This window comes from Schistocerca americana, chromosome 2 (assembly GCF_021461395.2).
Source record: "Schistocerca americana isolate TAMUIC-IGC-003095 chromosome 2, iqSchAmer2.1, whole genome shotgun sequence".
Lineage (NCBI taxonomy): Eukaryota > Metazoa > Arthropoda > Insecta > Orthoptera > Acrididae > Schistocerca > Schistocerca americana.
In genome coordinates this window covers 110814714-110838002 of record NC_060120.1, presented here as the reverse complement: position 1 = coordinate 110838002, position 23289 = coordinate 110814714, and the positions used below count along the sequence as shown (strand labels likewise).

Here is a 23289-nt window from a genome sequence, read left to right as displayed (position 1 = left end):
GTTTTCCTCAGTGACAAAACTGGAAAATATGGAATATTGGTCAGAATGCTTTGTAGTGCAACTGAACGATTCATAATAAAAATTAAGTGTATGCTGGAAAAGACAGTAGACCTGCCAGTGAATGAGGTCCTCTTGAGATTGTGAAGAGACTGGTGGGGCCAATAAAGAATACAGGCTACAATGTCACAACTGACCGCTTCTACACTTCTGTGGAGTTGGCCGACATTCTCTATACAGACTACAAACTTACATTGGTTGGGACACTCAAATCAAACAGAAAACATGTACCGCAGGAACTTAAGACGACAGCAGGCAGCACAGCATTCACAGACCCATCTTCTAAGAAGCCGCCAGTAACAATTGTCTCTTACATCACAAAGGAAAAACCAAAGAAAAATCTGTTGATGTTGTCTACACAACATCGGAATGTAGGAGCAGAAGTTGATACACCAAAAACACACACATAAACCTGTACTATAATCCCACTAAGGGAGGAGTGGATGCCATAGATCAAATGGTTAGGACATACTCTACAAACAGGGGTACGAGAAGATGGCCACTGTCAACATTCTACAGCCTACTTGATATAGCTGCAGTTAACTCATACATACTATTAAAGATGAATGCGCCTAAATGGAATGAAGGGAAACCAAACGACAGAAAACTGTATCTCCATGAATTAGGCCACGAACTTTTGAAACTATACGTACAGGAGTGAGCCATGGATTTGAAAGGACTCCAGTTGCCTATTATTTGTGCGATGGGAGAGATCCTAGGAAAGAAACTAGAGGGAAACAAAATTGCTGCAAATGAAGAACCAACTAGGAAACCAAGGTGCTACATATGCTTCAAGAATGCAAGTAACCAGAGAGCAAGAGACAACATCACAAAAACCAAGTGAACATGTGGAAGCTGTGGGCGCCATCTGTGTGACTCATTCAGAATCAACAATTTTGTGTGCAGGAGGTAAATGTCATCTATGAGTGAAAAAATTTTTTTCTCCAAGTGAAAAGTGTTTTCCGAGAGTTTTCAGTGTACAATACCATGTATTTTAGCAAGTGTTTTCATTTCTGTTTTTAAAACTTTCTCTCAATGACAAAGCTGTATTATTCAGTTAATAGATCAAAGAGTGCATAGAAACTTCAGACAGCCTTTGCATTCGATTACGAACCTTCTTATCTTGTCTACAAAAACTTTCATAGACCAAGATTTGACCATTCTTGGTTTTTATATTCACCCTATGAGTGTTAAAAAATTAAGCTTTCAATTGTGTTGTCACTATTTCCTGTTAAACTAATATCTCAATGGAAACAGAATTACATAAAATAAATACATATTACAACAAATTACAAGATTTACAACTTGTTGTAATATGGGCAAAATTTGTCCTTGGTTGGTGCTCCGTGTAACCAAAAATACCTTGGTGTTTCTAGGGTTTAAGAATTATCCATATAATATACTAAAACTAGATTATATCATTATCTGAAATAGTAATTCTTATTTTATAACATAAGTCTATTGAGGTATCCTGCTAACAGGAGATCACATGGACAATGTTTCAGGACTGTTACACATTACCTAAGAAACATATTGTGATCTACTAGAACTGGTGGTGTTCTGTGACCTTCTTTACAGACTCTCTCTTCTGGCAGCGAATTTATTGTTTTGTCAATCCCATTTGTGTTTTGTACAAGTAAAAAGAAAAACATGATCACTATGAGATATAAAAAAAAAAAAAAAAAAAAAAAAAAACCCAGGATTTATTTTTAATAACTGCACTTACGTGTATGTTCCATTAACTATATTTTTGTTGACTGAATGATTGTTGGAAGTAATACACAAGGCGATTTAATAAGGATACAAAAGTTGAAACAATAAAGTATTTGAGTGGTAAAAAATATCTCAGGGTGTTCTACCAGGCTCCATATTAGGCCCAGTCCTGAAGATCAGGATTCGGAAAAAATTCCCAAATCTGTGATCAGTACCCTCAGTAACTTAGAAACTTGGTTTCAGCTAAATCAGTTGAATCTACACATGTCTAAGACTCACGTGATGCAGTTCAAAACCAAACAGCCAAAATGTGAGCAAATTGTACATAACAACCAAGATATAGAAGAAGCTGACTCAATCCAATTCTTAGGTTTAAATGTATATAAAAATTGTACTGGCAGGCACACACTGAATACCTGGCAAACAAACTGAACAGCTTTGCATTTGCAATGCAAATATTATCAACACAACTGACATGGACACACGAAAAGTAGCATATAAAATCTACTTCAAATCCATTATTAGGTATGGTATTGTTTTTTGGGGTAACTTGACAAACATAGTGCGGATACTAAAAATACAGAAAAAAATCATTCGAAATATGTGCACTGCAAATCACAAAGAACCATGTCGACCATTATTTAGAAAACTTAAAATACTAACTCTGCCATCTTATTATATTTTTGTACACCAGACATGAATTATTTGAGGAAACAATTTTGTCCATTCACATGATACTAGAAACAAAGAAAATTTTAGCTCCCCACCCACTGCCTCAAACTATATGCGTAGGGACCTCAAGACATGGGAATGAAAATTTGTAATAAATTAAAAGGGAATAAGTTGATGCAGATGAATTTAGGTTTACTTAACAGAAAGCTATATGAGGTACTGACATTGAAGTGTTATTACTCAGTGGATGAGTTCATGCAAGACAAACTGGAAATTTGAGCTGGATACAATATGTTACATATTCCAAGAAATATCGTTGTAATGTTATTATTTATTGTAGTGCTATTATTTATTAATGTAAAAATCACTGTAACTGTATTATAAATTTTTGACATATCTCCTGTACACAAACCAAATGTACGTCATGAGATGAATAAAACACAATTCACACTGACTTATTAATCTTTATAATTTACTCAAGTTCAATCAAAATAAAAACAGAAAATCTATAAACAATATTATTCCTAAAACCCTGTGTGACAGATGACTAGAATCATAGATGAATAGAATTTTGTCGTGGGAGTTACATAGAGGTTATATAGTGAAAAATGATCTTAATATCCCATTAGTTTCTAAATTTCATAATCTGATTTGACAACTATACTAAGAAACTGAAAAATAGCATTCAAACAAATAAGACACATACGGTCAAATTTTTAAAAATATTTTTTAATTCTTTTATGGAAAACTAAAGAACGGTCATTCAATGCACCTTATAAATTACAAAAGCATATTTCAATAAACACCGAAACTGTGAAGTTTCAAACTTTAAAACTGCTCCCCTGAAAAAAATCTAGAAAATGGAGTTAATCCCTCCTTTCCCAGTAGTCTTCAAATGAAATACCAAAAACTTTGTGCTCAGTAATATGAAAGCTGCAATGCCTGTAAGGCATATTTATAAGCCCAAGTTCAAGATTCTGCTCATCTGTAAATATAAAATTCAACTCTGATGATTGTACCACACAGTAAACATGCCAAGGTCTCTCAGGATACTGGCAAGAATGTTGGTCCCTTATTATCTGTAAGGTACGTGTCAACTGAAAGTAAATCAATATTTATGGAATAAAAAGTGAGAATTACAATGAAAGGTTACAAGAACAAGCTAATACTTGTCTGTCTTTCTTGGTTCTACTACATAAAAAATTTTCACGTTACACTAGAAGCATGTACAGGTGTATCTCACACATGTCCTTAAAAGTAAGTATCCCTCACAGACTCCAGAAATGACATATCCCTTGCCACCGAACTTATATTTTCATGAGACACAGCACTTCTTTCCGTTGGAGTTGAAGTGATGATGTTGTCCTCATGGTTGGACCTTTGTATTTCTTCTGTCATCCAAGCACCAGATGTTGACTGTTGCTGATGTGTCTTAAGGTGCTGCTTGAGACTTTCTCTCCATCGAAAACTTCGACCACAGGTAGTGCATGACAAGTTCCTCTCATCTAAGTGAATCTTCATGTGCTTCTTTACACTGTCTGGGTATGCATAGGATTTACCACACAGCTGACACAAATACGGCCGTTCTCCAGTGTGCTGGCGCATGTGAACTCTCAAGTGACCTGCGTGATAGAAACATTTTCCACAAGTGGGACATTTCAGCATCCGTTCACCACTATGTAAAGTTTTCTGATGCTTGTTGAATGTAGAAGCATCACTGAATGACTTTCCACAGGTAGCACATAAGAATGGTTTCTCACCTGCAATAAAAAAAATGTTTAAAGTAGCAGACACTAATTGGAAGAAGAAACTAAAAAACATAACTTCACATTATTTGATACTGTAGTCTACAAATGAACTGGCAAAAGGAAAGCAATAAACAGTGTTAAGCGATACTCTTTTCTCTGCAGCTTCCCCCATGCATGTATTTGACACGTGTATTGCACACATCTCCTCCTCCCCAGTTCTCAGGTCAACTCCCCTCCTCTCCCTCTCTCTGTCCATCTCTTCCTACCACCTCCTACTCCCCATCTCTGTCCATCTGCTCATCCTTCTTCCCCTCTGTACCCAACTCCTCTCCCCCTCATGTCTCTGCCAATCTCCTCCTTCCCCCCACTCCCTGTTCATCACCTCCTCTGTCCCTCTCAACCCCCCCCTCCCCCCCACCAACGTGTAGCCCCTGCAACACAGGCTGATAAAGCTGGTGATAAAAGCTGGCCTATACTACTCCAACAAATCAAATCTGCCATGCAGGGCAGCCTACGCAAGAGGGGGTTGAAAACTGTGCCCCTGATACGTAGGATGTCCTACAAAGCAGGTTGAAAAGGAAGACCAATACTATTCCCAAATAACATGCTTGTCGTGCAGGATGCTTAAACAACAAGGGCTGAAAAAACACTTATTTGCCTGTATTTCTGCTTCTATTGAAACCAAAAAATGCTGATAATAACGAAGTTTGCTGTCTGGGTGTAGAATTTGGCTGAAACCGATAAGCTCAGTTAAAAGAGAGATAAAAACAATAACTTCACATTTTCAAAAATGGCAGCAGAAGCTTGGGAGACCAGAGATTTTTCCAATGGACACAAAAATAGAAATGAGAACATACTGAAAATTTCTGCAAAACATGAAAACCCACTGGTCAAGATAGTTACGTTGACATCACTTCAACACATCCTATTTCAATATGTGCCAGACGTTCCTCAGACTGATAAATTAAGTTTCTACCTGTTTGTCCACTGTAAAATTTAATACTATCATCACATGAGATTTTATATATTCCTGAAGTCGAGGAAACAAGAGTACAAGAAGAAGAAACTAGAAACCCAATTTTCTCAAATTCAAGAATACACAAAATCTCATGCAATGGACAAACAGATAGGGACTTCCCAATTATGTTCAAAGAACACACTCTAAATTGTGAAAGTAACCAATCTATCTTTTACCTGCACTTATGCAACCATAAACACAAACCAGAATGAATACAAAATGCAATGAAAATGCTACAGTTTACCCAAAGGGACTATAATGAAACTCCTGAAATAACTTGAGATTCATACCCACACAGACACTTATCCAGACGAAATTATTGGTGAAAAATGGAACTAAAACACAAACAATATTTAGAAAACTTTACTGACTTCCTAAAGGAGAAAGGGTGATTTTCAGTGGTTCATGACACCAGGAAATAAATAAAAAACAGCAGAACTCTCAACACAAATTATATACGTATATGATACATGAAAACATATAGTGATACAATCTATGTAATTTAAACTTATTGTAAACACATACACATCAGTGGAGTGGATCGTGAGTGAAGTTAGCTTTCCTATCAAACAAATGTAGGTACAAATAAAAAGTGAGGACCATACATAAAGTTCTGACAAATTTCAACACTCAGGACACTAAATGATGACATCTCAAATGTAAAGCTAATTGTTGCTAACATACATGTAAGCCATACTTAATAATTTTAAACAAAAAACTGTACCATTATTAATATTGGTAGGATTACTTGAAAATGGCATAATAGCCGAAACCACTTGTCTTATGTACATAATGAGCTAATAAAATCAGTGTGCAGCACAAAATGGAAAATTCATACTAAATCATTCATCTTTGGTTACCTGGACAACTACAGTTTTACAAACTTCCAATGTGCTGGAATAGCTGTGGGTCAGCAACCTCTGTTAATCATTACAACAACAAAAAACAGTTTAAAGTTGCAAATTTTACTTTTTTTTATTCACTTGATGACTAATTTTGGGCTGAGACCCAATTTCACATCATCGTAACATAGTCAAAAACGGTATTTCCGAAGATGTGAAAACCATGTCAAAAATGTGCAACAAACAGTTATCTGTACGGGCTGTAACTGTTCATTGCACATTTCGGACATGGTTTTCACGTCTTTGGAAATACCATTTTTGACTATGTTACAATGATTTGACTATCGGTCTCAGCCTGAAACTAGTCATGGAGTGAATAAAAAAGTAAAAATTGCAACGCTGGACTGGTTTTTTGTTGTACAAACTATAATTTTAATTTGAAAGAATTTATCTTTGCTGAATTTGTTAGTTAGAAGACTGGAGTTAAGGCAGTTAAAGTTGTGATAAGTTCTGGCCGAGAGAACAGGAAGGAAAGGTTTAGCTCCCTAATTGGAAAGATTTTCTTTCCTTGTGCACTATGGCATCTTTCCTTTGCAAATGTGTATCAGTTGAAACGATTGTGATGAGTATATCATGGAAGAATAGCAATCTCCATAAGTCGAATACAATTGCCCAAGCACAAATTTAGTTTTTATGACTGACTTTGAAGTGGTGAAAAATGATTCCATGGAACAACTTCCAGTTCATTTCTAATAAATATATGCACTCCAAGGACTTTTTGGTAGGGAGGATGTGGCATGTTAACTTGGATGGAGAGTCACTGTCAGATGTAGAAGTAACTTCAGGTGTGCTGCAGGGAAGTGAGTTGCAGACAATACTAATAGTAATCTCAGACTTTTTGCAGATGATGCAACTGAACTGGTAGACTCTTGAAGATGGATGTAAGCTGTATAAATATACAGTCAATCTTGATAGGATTTCAAAGTGCTGCAAAGATTGGCAACTTGGTTTACATGTTAAGAAATGTAAAACTATGCACTTCACAAAACAAAAAATGTAATATCCTATAACATCAATGAGTCACTGCTGGAATCAGCCAAGTCATACAATTACCTTGGTGTAACACTTTGAAGGGATATGAAATGAAATGAACACTCATGCTCAGTCATGGGTAAACCTGGTGGTAGTCTTTGGTTTATTCGCAGAATACTGGGGAAGTGCAATCAAGTCTACAAAGGAGATTCCTCACAAATCACTTGTATGACCAGTTCTAGAATATTGCTCAAGTGTTTGGGATCTGTACCAAATAGGACTAACAGGGGAAATTGAATGCATATAGACAATGGCAGCAGGAATTGTCACAGGTTTGTTTGATACACTGGAGAGTGTCACAAAGGTACTGAAGGAACTGAACTGGTAGACTCTTGAAGGTGGATGTAAACTATCCCAAGAAAGCTTAGTTTCAAGACCCGGCTTTAAATGATGACTCTACGAATATACTACAATCCCTTACATAATCACTCCCACAGGGTTTGTGAGGATAAGATTAGAATAATTACTGCATGCACAGAGGCATTCATACACAATTCTTCCCACACTCCACATGTGAATGGAACGGGAAAGAAACCTAACAATTGTGCAATGGAATGTACGTTCTGCCATGCACCTCATGGTGGTTTGCAGAGTGTAGACACAGGCAAGGGCAACTATCAACAATGGAGTTAAAGAATGGACCAGAACTGTGTTATTCTTAAAGCCTTCATCAGTGTTACCCTTATACTACAGTTGAGTCTCATATAATGTAAGACACAAGATGGCATCTTACTAGAAATGCCTGTTACAACAACACGACATCAAACTTAGTCAAATGAACTGCAGATTCTATGAGGAGGAAAGAATCAGAAGTGCTGCATGTTATAACTTAGGAAACCAAAAGGAGGATTCTTTGGGACAAAAAGTAAAATATCTAATGTGCATCTTTCCAGGCATCCAAATTTTGGTTTCCATTAAAATATAAAAATTAATAGGCTCTATGAATATCAGAAATTATTAAATGCTAAGCACAAGTGTACATGTGGGTTCGAGGACCAATTCATCAATCTTCAACAAATTTTTACTTCAATCTAACCATAGTAAAACATTGTTGAAATACTCCATAATAAAGAATTTTCCTATGTGACATGAGGCCACCTGAGGATTACATATTAATGGGCCAAAGTTGATATCGTGAATAAATAAATTTAATAACAGTGCAAGCAAAAAGATGTTGTAACTTCTAAAATATTGTGTGACTGTGGGCAAGAACAGAAACAGTATTTACCATTTAATGTTCTCCTTTCCCACACAACACTCATAGCCTCTCGGTCAGCAACAACTTTTGGAATGTCCAGAAACACTCCCAAAAGCTTGTCAACATGTAATGGGCTGCTTAGCAATAAATTAAAAAGAGAGAGATGACTATCAATAAAAATGGACACTGTGAACTGACCTCACTAGTACAGGTCTAGCTTACAGTTGCTGACCACACATTCAGGTAGGTAATGTAAACTGCTTTCCAACAAACTGACCAGGCCTGGCAAGCTGTGTGTAAGTAATATTTTGATTTACACATAAAAACATTTAGACAAATCCTGATTAACCTGACTGTAATCAAGAATCAACAAAACCAAAAGACAGAAGGAAATACAAGTAAGAGAGGGGTGAGAGTGAGTAAGATGGGCAAAATGCTCTACTCAGAAAGCAGCTGGAGGCCCCGTGGGCATGTTATGCAGTGGACCTGTGTTTCCTCCGTTACTACAAGAAAACTAGCCAAGTGGCCAAACTGATAAAATCTCAGGAAAGATAACTACAATGGCTAGGCATTAAAACACTGACAAATTAAAAAGAATAAAAAGATGGTAAGGGCAAGAACTATGCTGCCCCACTGAGAATGAGCAGGCATGTGCCCCCGGGGTAAGAGCCGGTGAAACGGCACGCCTCCAATCCCTCAAACAGCTGACGAGGCTAAATCACCCTACCTCAGAGAAAGGAATAGGTACTGTCTTCATGAACAAAATGTAAAACCAAATCAGCCACTTTCGTGTCATCCACAAACACCAAAGGCAGTGAGTTTAACATTTTACCATAAGGTAGCCAAATTAGGGCACTCCAGTAGAATGTGTTCATCATCAGACAGGCATCCTACCGACAGTGGGGTGGATTCTCATGTCATAAAGGGTCACCATGGGAAAGCCAAATGGGGCCAATGCGAAGCCGACAGAGAACGATGGATTCCCTGCGAGAAACATGAAGGGAAGACTGCCGCGTGATCTTGGTCCCCTGATTAAGAATACTTGGCTGGTGCAAGAATGAACATAACTAAAGGTTTGACTGATGACCACCAATTCTGCAATGAATACACAGCATTGATTCTTCAGGCATCATAGTTCACTGCACCTCGATTGTCTGTAGGCAAAAGCAGTTGTTCTGTCAAGCGATCAGTGTATACCTTTTCTGAACCTCGAAAAGCATCAATGACAGTCGGGAACAGGTGGCAAAAAACCATGGGGCCAACAGTCTTTCTGTCCAAACGATACGTTGAAACATATCCAAGGATATGGTACACACAAGGGGGGATCGGTGATTGTTCTCTGACAAGAGGCAACAGTGGAGGGAGGTGGAGTTCAGAGCAGAGACAATATGCGAACAGCAATTTTGACTCAAGTTCTGGGTCTCTGTTGTGGAAGGTGGAACACAGTACCAGCAAACAGATCATAATAATTTGAATGCTAAAGGGAGCAGCTACTGTGTATTGAATAACTGAGCAGTGGTTGTTGGCACCTGGTCTGTAGTGGTGTGGTGTGCGTACTGTAAGACCTTCGGTACACACACCATCAGATTATTTGACTTGTCGTTCTAACGAAGTAGGCGAGTGTCAGCAATATGTCTTGTGGTCTTATCATGGCGTGTTTATCTTCTGCCGTTAGGTCAGACGATATGCCACTTGCATGCTTAGAGTAGCACATTGACGGTGACCAACTTTAAACAGAACTTGATTAATTTTCACACACATTTATTAAAATAATAACAAGCATAAAAATAACTTAACTTGGTTCTGGATGCTATTTACAATTGACAATCTGAAGTTCCTTTGGTCTTGGTACGTTAATCTTATTCTCACATATCTCTGATACTTGACAAAGTGTCTATAGATTTCTCTTCATGACTATGTACAGGAATATGATAATCTTATTAGGCGCAGACTGAAACTTGACTATAGACTAATGCAGACTGACTAATCGGAGGTCTGTACACTCGTTATAATACCTCACGCGTTCAGGTATCACTGTGCGAGTGTGATCCGCGAGGAGAAAAGGTTCTACGTTAGCAGCAATCTCATTGGCTGCGTTACATATTAATACGCGGATCAGCGGAAGCAGAATTTGGTCCGTCTTTATGGCAGCGCCATCTCGTAGAGCGGAGACGGACGGGCGTTGCGCATGCGCTGTTGTGCTTAGAGGGGCACGCTCTAATGGGAAAGTTGTGTACGCGCTGACTACGTGGAACTATGTACACAACAAGTGGGTAGACCCAAGCATCCACGAGTAGGCTGTTCGCAGGGCTAGTCCGAAAGGCACCTGCTGCAAGTTGGACCCACAACAGTTTATCAGGTCCACCATCCCCAATGTCAATGGCTATGCCAAGCCAAGAGCCAGTCTTCCATAATCAAGACAGGACAGGATCAGAGCTTTGTAAAGCTGCAGAAGTGTAGAGCGATCTGTGTCCCAACTGGTGTTACTGAGGCAGCGAAGGGTATTAAGGTGTGACCAACACTTTTGCTTAAATTGGCGAAGATGGGGAAACCACATCAACCATGCATCAAAGACAAGTCCCCTAAAACCTCCACCACTTTGAGCAACTGACCATTGATGTAAGAGTTCTGTTTGTGGATGGACAGTATGACGGAGGCATAAGTGTGTGACGTGTCTTGGCGGCCAGAAACTGAAATCCATATGTGAGAGCCCAGGACTGCTTCTCTTGTATGCCATCCTGCAGTAGGGATTCAGCAACACCCACAGTGAGGAGCAATAGTACAAGCAAAAACTGTCGGAATACATGGAGGGTGACACTCTAGACCCCACACCTGTAGCTAGATCATTGATACTAGTAGAAAAAGGGGAATACTCAATATAGAGCCCTGCAGGACCCCATTCTCTTGTGAGTGGGGAATGCTGTGGGAAGCATCAACTTCAACCTGGAAAGTACAGTATGATAAGTGCTGGACAAAAATTGGAAGCACACCCTGGAGACCCCACTCATGTAGGGTAAGGAGTATGTGGTGATACCTTTGTAAGTCTAAGACGATAGCAATAAGAAGCAGTCTGGATAGCAGACTCCAGGCAGACCAAATTGTCAGCAACAGAATGGCCTCGACAAAAACTGCCCTGCGATGGAGCCAAAAGGACCTGAGACTCAAGGTACCAACACAGCTGCCGGTGCACCATAAGCTCGCGAAACTTGCAGAGAACATTTGTGAGACTAACTGGGCTGTCCACCTCAAAGGTGCTGGAGAACCAATATGCAATCTCTTAATGATCACAGTGATTTCAGAGGTCCACCAAGGTATGGTCTTCAGACAGTTGGAGTCTGAGGAACAGTGTATCACTAAGTCAGCTGCCAACAGAATGGCTGCGGCTGTACTCTGGATGGCCACACTGATACCTTCATGTGGCGGGCCACTAAGAACGACAGCGGAAGTGAAGATATCCCTGTCAGCACAGTTGAGAGGCCATGTGACTGATGCTGAGGGAAGGAAGGACAATCAGCAAGTAGCCACTGTCACATAGTTCATCACAGACACTCCAATGGACAGAGGGGAGAAGACCAGTGCTGCAAGTGGTAAGATCAATGGCCAAATAAGAGCCATATGCCACACTGAAGTATGCAGAGGCATCACTATTCAAGAAACAAAAATCTAGCTTGAAACATAACCACCTTTCGTAGCTAACAAACTCGATACTCAACTTGCAGTTTCTCAGAGTTCTTCGCTGCAATTATCTCAACCTGAAAGAAAGTGTTGGGCTCCTTGTAATGTCACGATCGATTAGTCAGGTTAATCAAATCTAGTGAATGATGTGGCTAAAATGAAAATATACTTAATAAATTGTTTATTCACAACACAAAGATGACTTAACGCTGATCCAACAAAATATGAAGCAATACTAGCCACTCCACAGCTGCTGCCATTGATCCTTATACTTCTAATGATAAGCGCATATAAATATAGACATTGTTTGAAACAGTAATTCTGTAGTTTACAATTAAAAGTAGATTGGTTTTATTAAACAAGTTACATAATTTGTATTTACAATCTGTAACAATCTTTTCAGAAAATGTAAGCAATATGCCAAAGATCATTGCCAAAATACACGAAATACCTTTCCACAGTAAGTTTTGGTTTAGAAATGTTTATAATATTCTAAATATTGGTTTGAGTCTGATACTAACATAAATCCTGGATCCTTACACACAGTTAAACACGATTACTATCAGGTTTCTTCGTATGAATTTTGCCAATACAAGTTTTATCATTTGTTTACATTTTTAAACATATTTTTCGATTGAAACCATATTTCATCATAATTTTAATACATTTCATCATTTTTATGTTCCGTGTATCTCCATTCAGTCAAATAATATTGTTCCAATGTGTGCTAATTTAGTTATATAGCTTTGTGTACACATCGCGAGATAGTATCAGGTAGTTCGATATTTTCTATACTGCACTCTTCATTGTGTGTCATCCCATTCTGTAACCCACCAAAGTACTGCACATAAGAACTATGGATGAGACTTTGCCGTAGTATGCATGAACCCCAACAGGAGTACGTTATACAATAAACTTGATATTGGTGTCTGTTTGTATTGCGAATTGATGGTTAGTATTACTGTAGTATCGTAGTCGATTGGTACTGCTAAAGCTGTTGCCTCAACATTCCTGTGGGCACCACGAGTGGGGCTTTGAACATCGTCGCCACTGAAGAACCTCCAGGCCGTTGACCAATGAAAAATGCCAGGATGGCGTTATAAGTGGCAGGTGCCAGAGCGCATCTGCTAGTCAAGATCACTTCCATGTTGCTAGTTTGTGCCAAATGTTACATCAGGTTGTTGATAGCTAGCTCTACCGGCAAACATTCAGCGTACTTCTGTGCCAGGCCTCTGCCTGTAACTAGCCATGTCTGCTACATGTCGTCAACACTGCAGCATTTCTTCATCCGCAACCCGAGTATAATATATTTATTTAAAGTGCACTTGTGTCTACTAATCTTTTGCTTGTCTATCCAGATTTCTATCGTGACAGATCCTTTGGTCATCTTCCACCCATTTAACTTAGGCAGCAAGGTCACCTTCCACCCATTTATCTTCAGCAGTGAGGATACACAACTGTTACTGACTTGCAGCATAACAGTTCTCAACCAAGCATAAAACATAAACATATTAAGCAAAGAACAATTTAAACAAGTATATACACAATGTTTTTACATAAATAATTAAACATAACTTAATTTTACAAATGTGTTTCTTCCATGTCTTTTCTCTCCTCCATAGAATCATTAGTAGAATGGAAATTTGTATTCAATACGCTATCAGCAGGCACCTACTTCTTCTTGAACCTCTTCACAGTATTTTGTTTTCTCTGAAACAACACACATATCTATTACCAATCGATACAACTACAGATTAAAGAATTTTTTAGGTAATTATACAATGTAATCCTACCTAAACTCAATTCTGGTATTTTGTCTACTTATCCAGTAGTAAGCTAAGTATAGTACTCCAGGTAAATTTATATTATTATTTTCTGCATCACCTGTCTTCCATATCTGTGATATGGTAATGTCTTCCACACGAAAATCATCAGGAAAACCATGTACTCATATTTTTAATAGTTATTTTGTCATCTTGAAAAGATGTAAATTGCATTTCCTCTTAATGACATGTACGAAACTTAAGTTATAGGCAATGATTTGCAAAACAGTATTTTATAACAAATATGGTTCACTCAGAATAGTGTTACAGTATAATCATCATAACTATTGTTTTAAATTCATTGTTTACAGATAAGATACATAACATTTCATACATATGGTCAAAGGTGTACACACATAACTCATGAGTATCAGTGTAAAATTCTACCAATTTCAACAAGTGTTAACTTATGTTAGCACTACTTTCACACAGGTGTAGCTCATTTGTCATATCCTCCGTACAGCTTCACAATTGTAATGAAACTGCTGTGTCCAAGTTTAAAGCGCTTCATATTTCTTTCATTTATTTTTATCTGACGATGAACTACTATTTCAATTTTTGAAATTTATTTCTGAAACTAGCTGACAAAGCCAGCATTGCCCGTGTTTCCATTTTGCCAATTTTCACTGGAAATGAAAACAAAAAATGAACTGTGTTTGTAGTGTAGAACTGAAAAAAATTAATTTCCACGTATTCATGAAAACACCTTTGAAATTATTGTGGTTCATCTGTCTACAATGTGATTTTGTTAACATCATTATGGCCATGCCTGTTCATAGCTCTTTTAACAGCTATTGCTTTTGCCTACTGAAAGTTGTTAAAAGTTCTGCCAGGTTCAGGGACTTCCTTAAGTTGATTTGACTGTAGGATTGTCATAATAAATTGTCTTAGGATTGTCTTAATAAATGTATTAAAACAGTAAGCATGATGCACCAGTTTTTCATGCATCTCAGTGTTTATGAGATCATATCTCCTGATGTATAATTGATAGGCGGTTCTTACTCCCACAGTGACTGTTGCCTGACAGTAAGGGACAAGTGTACCACATTTGATTGAAATTGGTCCAGTGGTTTAGGAGGAGATGTGGAACTTACACACACCCATTTTTATAATCCCATGGATCCAACCTAACTGTAATAGGTACAAATGCACTACCTAAAGAACATACAAAAATTTGCGCTGGACTGGGACTTCAAGTCAGACATTCCACTTATCGCAAGTGGTTGCCTTATGACTTGGGCTATCCGAGCATGCTGCCCAGACCAACTCAAACTTCCACATGTCACATACCTATCTATTTCTACTCACAGATTATTAATTCATTTACCTATACTCATACATATTGTGATTCCTGTGCAGATTTTTAGAATCAAGACCATGGGAGGTCATAGTGTTTCGTTGCCATTTTCATCACAGGTCCATCTTCACATTAGTATGTAATGTAACAAATTACAGTTTCAAATACTGAAATTTATCCCTGAAATTCAACTTAACTGTAATAGGTATAGATGAACTACCTAAACGGATATATGAAAATTAGTGCTGGACCAGGACTTGAACATGGATTTCACAAAAATGATAACTACAGTCTATGACCTTTCATTGCCTTGATTCTAAAACCATGCACAGGTATCAGGAGATAAGGGAGTATGGGTAAATGAATTAATAATCTATGAGAAGAAATAGAAGAATAGAACTCTGACATACAGAAGTTTGGGTAGGTGTGAGGAGTGTGTTCATAGCATAATTGATTAGGTGACTGGTTGCAGTAAGCGGATGAAACCCAGGTTCGAGTCCAAGGCTGGCACAAATTTTCATATGCTGTTGATGGTACTATGTCTATACCAATGAAAAGAATAAATTTCTTTCAGTTGTTTGAAATTGGAATTAGTGAGGCTGAGTGAGAACTAATAAGAGAAAAACTTTCACAAAATCTTTGACACATATGAATGTATTATTCATTTGCAGATTGATGTATTTCACTTCAAGACATACTTACCATAAGTTTCACAATAAGTAATAACATGTGTATTCTTATAGCTTTATGATTATGTAGTCAACTGTGTTTTGTAAAATAAGTAAATCATTATTTATATTACGGTATCAACAGTGAGAAAGGCCAAAAGTAACAAGGACTGACCTCAGCCCAGATAAGACAATCATTCTAGTTGATGGACCACCATGTGTATAAAGAAAGTTCATACACATACTTGTTCTTACTATGTAATATTTACGATTCTATAATCCTCCTCCATTCAGTATAAGTATGTTCTCATGCAAATTGTAAACCAACAGGGTATTAGTGTATTTTCACTGTGTATCAGTGGTATAGCAGTTTCAAAGCATACAACACTTACAACATGAGCAATAACTGTAGTATGTTCATACAGTACGTTCCATGATTTTATGTAAGTATATAAGTATCTGTGTTTGATTAATGTGTAATTTGTGTAGGTGTACAATCATAAGCATCAAAGTGTTAACAGCACTGAGCACTTCTTACAAAATGTGTTTAGAAGTAATGAAGATATTAGTTGAATAAACGTCAAATTAATTCTCAAGTTCTTTCTTTGTGTACAATCCATGAAGATAGTGAGTATGTATAATATATTTCAATGTGTTTTTTAATCAATCAATGTATACACAAGATACACTACAATCTGTTGAATGTAGAAAGCTACATATCAAGTTTTGATGCTGTCGGGTGTCCTAAGATTTCAATGTTGTTGTTGTTGTTGTTGTGGTCTTCAGTCCTGAGACTGGTTTGATGCAGCTCTCCATGCTACCCTATCCTGTGAAAGTTTCTTCATCTCCCAGTACTTACGGCAACCTACACCCGTCTGAATCTGCTTAGTGTATTCATCTCTTGGTCTCCCTACACGATTTTTTACCCTCCATGCTGCCTTCCAATGCTAAATTTGTGATCCCTTGATGCCTCAGGACATGTCCTACCAACTGGTCCCTTCTTCTTGTCAAGTTGTGCCACAAACTCCTCTTCTCCCCAATTCTATTCAATACCTCCTCATCAGTTATGTGATCTAACCATCTAATCTTCAGCATTCTCCTGTAGCACCACATTTCAAAAGCTTCTATTCTCTATTTGTCTAAACTATTTATCATCCATGTTTCACTTCCATACATGGCTACACTCCATACAAATACTTTCAGAAACGACTTCCTGACACTTAAATCTATACTCGATGTTAACAAATTTCTCTTCTTAAGAAACGCTTTCCTTGCCATTGCCAGTCTACATTTTATATCTTCTCTACTTCGACCATCATCAGCTATTTTGCTCCCCAAATAGCAAAACTCCTTTACTACTTTAAGTATCTCATTTCCTAATCTAATTCCCTCAGCATCACTCGACTTAATTTGACTACATTCCATTATCCTCATTTTGCTTTTGTTGATGTTCATCTTATATCCTTCTTTCAAGACACTGTCCATTCCGTTCAACTCCTCTTCCAAGTCCATTGCTGTCACTGACAGAATTACAATGTCATCGGCGAACCTCAAAGTTTTTATTTCTTCTCCATGGGCTTTAATACCTAATCCGAATTTTTCTTTTGTTTTCTTTACTGCTTGCTCAATATACAGATTGAATAACATCGGGGAGAGGCTACAACCCTGTCTCACTCCCTTCCCCACCACTGCTTCCCTTTCATGCCAATCGACTCTTATAACTGCCAACTGGTTTCTGTACAAACTGTAAATAGCCTTTCACTCCCTGTATTTTACCCCTGCCACCTTTAGAATTTGAAAGAGAGTATTCCAGTCAACATTGTCAAAAGCTTTCTCTAAGTCTACAAATGCTAGAAACATAGGTTTGCCTTTCCTTAATCTTTCTTCTAAGATAAATCATAAGGTCAGTATTGCCTCACGTGTTCCAATATTTCTACGGAATCCAAACTGATCTTCCCTGAGGTCAGCTTCTACCAGTTTTTCCATTCGTCTGTAAAGAAATCGTGTTAGTATTTTGCAGCTGTGACTTATTAAACTGATAGTTCGGTAATTTTCACATCTGTCAACACTTGCTTTCTTTGGGATTGGAATTATTATATTCTTCTTGAAGTCTGAGGGTATTTCGACGGTCTCATTCATCTAGTTCACCAGATGGCAGAGTTTTGTCAGGACTGACTTTCCCAGGGCCGTCAGTAGTTCTAATGGAATGTTGTCTACTCCCGGGGCCTTGTTTCGACTCAGGTCTTTCAGTGCTCTGTCAAACTCTTCACCCAGTATCGTATCTCCCACTTCATCTTCATCTACATTCTCTTCCATTTCCATAATACTGCCCTCAAGTACATTGCCCTTGTATAGACCCTCTATATACTCCTTCCACCTTTCTGCTTTTCCTTCTTTGCTTAGAACTGGGTTTCCATCTGAGCTCTTGATATTCATACAAGTGGTTCTCTTTTCTTCAAAGGTCTCTTTAATTTTCCTGTAGGCAGTATCTATCTTACCCCTAGTGAGATAAGCCTCTACATCCTTACATTTGTCCTCTAGCCATCCCTGCTTAGCCATTTTGCACTTCCTGTTGATCTCATTTTTGAGACGTTTGTATTCCTTTTTGCCTGCTTCATTTACTGCATTTTTATATTTTCTCCTTTCAACAATTAAATTCAATATTTTTTCTGTTACCCAAGGATTTCTACTAGCCCACGTCTTTTTACCTAATTGATCCTCTGCTGCCTTCACTACTTCATCCCTCAGAGCTACTCAATCTTCTTCTACTGTATTTCTTTCCCCCATTCCTGTCAATTGTTCCCTTATGCTCTCCCTGAAACTCTGTACAACCTCTGGTTCTTTCAGTTTATCCAGTTCCCATCTCCTTAAATTCCAACCTTTTTTCAGTTCCTTCACTTTTAATGTACAGTTCATAACCAATAGATTGTGGTCAGACTCCACATCTGCCCCTGGAAATGTCTTACAATTTAAAACCTGCTTCCTAAATCTCTGTCTTACCATCATATAAACTGTCTAATACCTTCTAGTATCTCCAGGATTCTTCCATGTATATAAACCCTCTTTCATGATTCTTGAACCAAGTGTTAGCTATGATTAAGTTATGCTCTGTGCAAAATTCTACCAGGCAGCTTCCTCTTTCATTTCTTAGCCCCAATCCATATTCACCTACTATGTTTCCTTTTCTCCCTTTTCCTACTCTCGAATTCCAGTCACCCATGACTTTTAAATTTTCATCTCCCTTCACTACCTGAATAATTTCTCGAGGGCTTAGTGTCTATCTTGGCCACAATAATGCGTTCACTATGCTGTTCATAGTAGCTTACCCGCACTCCTATTTTTTTATTCATTATTAAACCTACTCCTGCATTACCCCTATTTAATTTTGTATTTATAACCCTGTATTCACCTGACCAAAAGTCTTGTTCCTCCTGCCACCAAACTTCACTAATTCCCACTATATCTAACTTTAACCTATCAATTTCCCTTTTTAAATTTTCTAACCTACCTGCCCGATTAAGGGATCTGACATTCCACGCTCCGATCCGTAGAACACCAGTTTTCTTTCTCCTGATAACGACACCTTCCTGGGTAGTCCCCGCCCGGAGATCCGAATGGGGGACTATTTTACCTCCGGAATATTTTACCCAAGAGGACGCCATCATCATTTAACCATACAGTAAAGCTGCATGCCCTCGGGAAAAATTACGGCTGTAGTTTCCCCTTGCTTTCAGCTGTTCGCAGTACCAGCACAGCAAGGCCGTTTTGGTTAGTGTTACAAGGCTAGATCAGTCGATCATCCAGACTGTTGCCCCTTCAACTACTGAAAAGGCTGCTGCCCCTCTTCAGGAACCACGTTTGTCTGGCCTCTCAACAGATACCCCTCCGTTGCGGTTCCACCTACGGTACGGCCATCTGTATCGCTGATGCACGCAAGCCTCCCCACCAACGGCAAGGTCCATGGTTCAAGGGGGAAGGATGTCCTATTAAGATGTGAAAACGTATACTAACAACATTTAATGAGTTTATAGTGTCCTATTATAAACTCATTAAATGTTAATATACGTTTTCACATTCCTATCAGACACACAGTACAAACCTACATATTATTACCTTGCACAAATATTTACTATATAACATAACTGATCATCACACACCACAGTGCAGAATAAAATTCCATAACACACAGCAACCTCATCATAATTATTATCTTCAAAATACTATAATACATCCTATATTTCATCAATATCTTATCAAATAGTGAAGAAAATCTCTACATATCATCATCACAGCATATACATAATCCTATCTCATCATGCCATCTTAATACACCTAAACAACTTCCCATATTTCACCATAAATGTAAAACGTACTGTCTCCACATTATAAAATACACCACAGTGTATCAATTCTCAAATCACTACATCATCCATCACTTGTTCGCCACTTACAAAAATGACAACTTCATACACTGAGGTCATAAAGTTATGGGTTAGCGATATGCACATATACAAATGGCAGTATCGTATACACAAGTTATAACATGGCAGTGCATTGGTGGAGCTGTTATTTGTACTTGGGTGATTCATGTGGTAATGTTTCCGACTTGACTATGGCCGCACTATGGAAATTAACAGACTTTGAATGTGGAATGATAGCTGGAGCTAGACGCATGGTACATTCCATTTCAGAAATTGTTAAGGAATTCAGAATTCTTAGCTCCACAATGTCAGCGGTGTGTTATTACCTCTCACCATGGACAATGCAGTGGCTGATGGCCTTAGCTTAAGGACTGAGATCAGTGATGTTTGCTATGGGCTATGGCAGAAGACGACCAACGTGAGTGCCTTTGCTAACAGCACAACATCGCTGAAGTGTCTCTCCTGGGCTCGTGATCATACCAGTTGGACTCTAGACGACTGAAAAACGAGGGTGGCACAGATCTCACAAAGCCATGGGCCCAGGTTGTCAACAAGGCACTTGGCAAGGTGGTGGTGGCTCTGTAATGGAGTGTGCTGTGTTTACATGAAATAGACTGGGTCCTCTGGTCCATCTGAGACGATCAATGACTGAAAATGATTATGTCTGGCCACTTGGAGACCATTTGTAGCCATTCACTGATGGAATTTTTATGGATGACAATGCGCCATGTCACAAGTTACAACAGTTCACAAACGGTCTCAAGAACATTCTGGACAATTTGCATGAATGATTTGGCCACACATCGAACATTTATGGAACATATTCCAGAGGTCAGTTCATGCACAAAATCCTGCACTGGCAATACTTTTGCAATTATGGACGGCTGTACAGACTACTGTCTGGTGCTGTCTGCAGGGAACTTGCAATGACATATTGAGTCCATGACACTGAGATGCTGCACTACACTTGGAAAAGGAGGTGTGACATGATATTAAGAGGTATCCCATGATTTTTGTTACCTCAGTGTAATTCTCACCTGTTTTAGCTTTCAAATATTACATATGTGATCTAACAAATAATCTCCTTACTCTACTCCTCTTTTATAGTTGAAAGTACTTGATATACCAAACAGGTGTTCTGTAGGTTTGAAATTTTCAGCTTAATATTTACTCCTCATAACAAATCATTATCAATGTTCTCACTATATTCAACTGCTGACCATAGATCTTGAAAGAGATAATAGAAAACTTACAAGCCTGACTTCCTTCATTTTCAGTTACAAATAAAGTACAAATCTTCCCCAAGTAATTCCAAATTTTGTGTTTTTGGAACTTCTTTGGGACCAAACAGCACAGTAAAAACTTCTTCTCAAACACAGCCAAAATGTGCCCTCTGAAAATCCAAGACAACTCCTCCACTACACAAGCATATCAGTATGAAATAGCTGTAGCGTAACCATGGTTCAAAATTTCTCTGCCTTAACCAACTGAATCCAATTTTTTTTTTTTTTTTTTTTTTTTTTTTTTTTTTTTTTTTTTTTTTGATGCCTCACTTCTACTAGTGAAACTATTACTTACACTAGACAGCATTCCATTCATTTTGTTATCTAATTGTACAAAATTGTTTTCTTGATTTTAAACTGTTACTGCATAAATGACATTATCTGTTTAAAAGTGTTATTGTAATATTGTCTAGCTCCCTCTTCCTGCTTTTTTTATTATGAAAATTTTTGCCTAACACACATGAGAAATATTGTTTCACAGGTCACATGACCTTAACATACTGCCTATCATTATGGCACAAAACAGAAAAAAATTTGAAAATACTTAACTTTGTTTGTAGTCCACCAAGTAGATATTACACATAATTAATTGCCACCCACTCTGTTCGTCATCCTCCTTGTTTGCCCCTCTGTTTCACTTCTGGCCCCTATTGTTGTCAGTGCTGTACACATTTGCAATTTGGAGTCGTTTTAATTTTCAATATAGTTTTTGTGATGTGATGGCACCTGAAACTTAGAATTTATTAACAAGACTGACCTGACAGTTTTCAACATATTCCAGCTAAATCCACCAAATTAAAATGTAACCACTTTTCATGATTACTCAACTCGGTACTTAACTTGTAGTTTCTCGAAGTCTGTAAACTGAGGTGTGTATCTCTTCGCTCCTATTATCTCCACCTGAAAGAAAGTCTTGGGCTCCTCGTAATGCCAGGATTGTCTCGTCAGGTTAATTAAATCTAGTGAATGTGTCGCCAAAATAAAACAGTACTCAATAAATTGTTTGTTCGCACAACAAAAATGACATAACACTGACCCAACAAAAAATGAGACAATACTAGCCATCTCAGAGCTGCTGTCACTGGTCTTTATATTTCTAACAATAATTGGAAATACAAATACATTCATTGTTTGAAGCAGTAATTTTGAAATTTACAGTTAAAAGTTGATTGGTTTACTTACACAATTTATGAACTTTGGATTTACAATTTGTTGCAGCATTTTCAGAATAATTAACATATCAAAATAATACAGTTATCGTCACCAAAGTACATGAAATACCTTTCCACAACAATGTTTCACTGAGAAATGTTTATGACGTTTTAAATACAGATTTGATACTAACATATATACTGGATCTTTACAAATAGTTGAACAATAATTACTATCAGGTTTTCCTGTATGAATTTTGCAAATTCAAGTTTTAATGTTTGTTTACATTTTTTATACCAATTTTGGGACTGAAACAATATTTCATCATTATATTCTGGGTACCTGAATTTCATTACTTCAGTTAACTAATACCATTAAAATGTGTGCTAATTCACTTGCAAAGCTTCGTCTATACATTGCGAGATTCCACCAGGTATTTCGATATGGTCTGTATTGTATTCTTCATTATGTGTCAACCGATTCTGTTACTTAAGCTTTATGAGCAAATTTTTTATAAATGGCCAATGGTTGTGGTTCAATCCCACAAAAGGTTATATGGATACTGAACTCATCCAGCATTAGGAAGGTTGGGGGTAGCTGTGAAATCAGTGCAGAAAATGTGATCTGACA

At 37.8% G+C, this 23289-nt stretch overlaps 1 protein-coding gene across 1 annotated transcript in view; it reads right to left on the bottom strand.

The window, feature by feature from the left end:
- Positions 1-2840: 2840 nt before the first annotated feature.
- Positions 2841-23289, bottom strand: part of LOC124595955 (zinc finger protein 37-like) — a 77624-nt gene continuing 57175 nt past the window's right edge. The window contains exon 3 of the mRNA XM_047134878.1: positions 2841-4202. Coding sequence (XP_046990834.1) covers positions 3694-4202 — 509 coding nt within the window. The 3' untranslated portion in view covers positions 2841-3693. The remainder of the gene's footprint in view (positions 4203-23289) is intronic.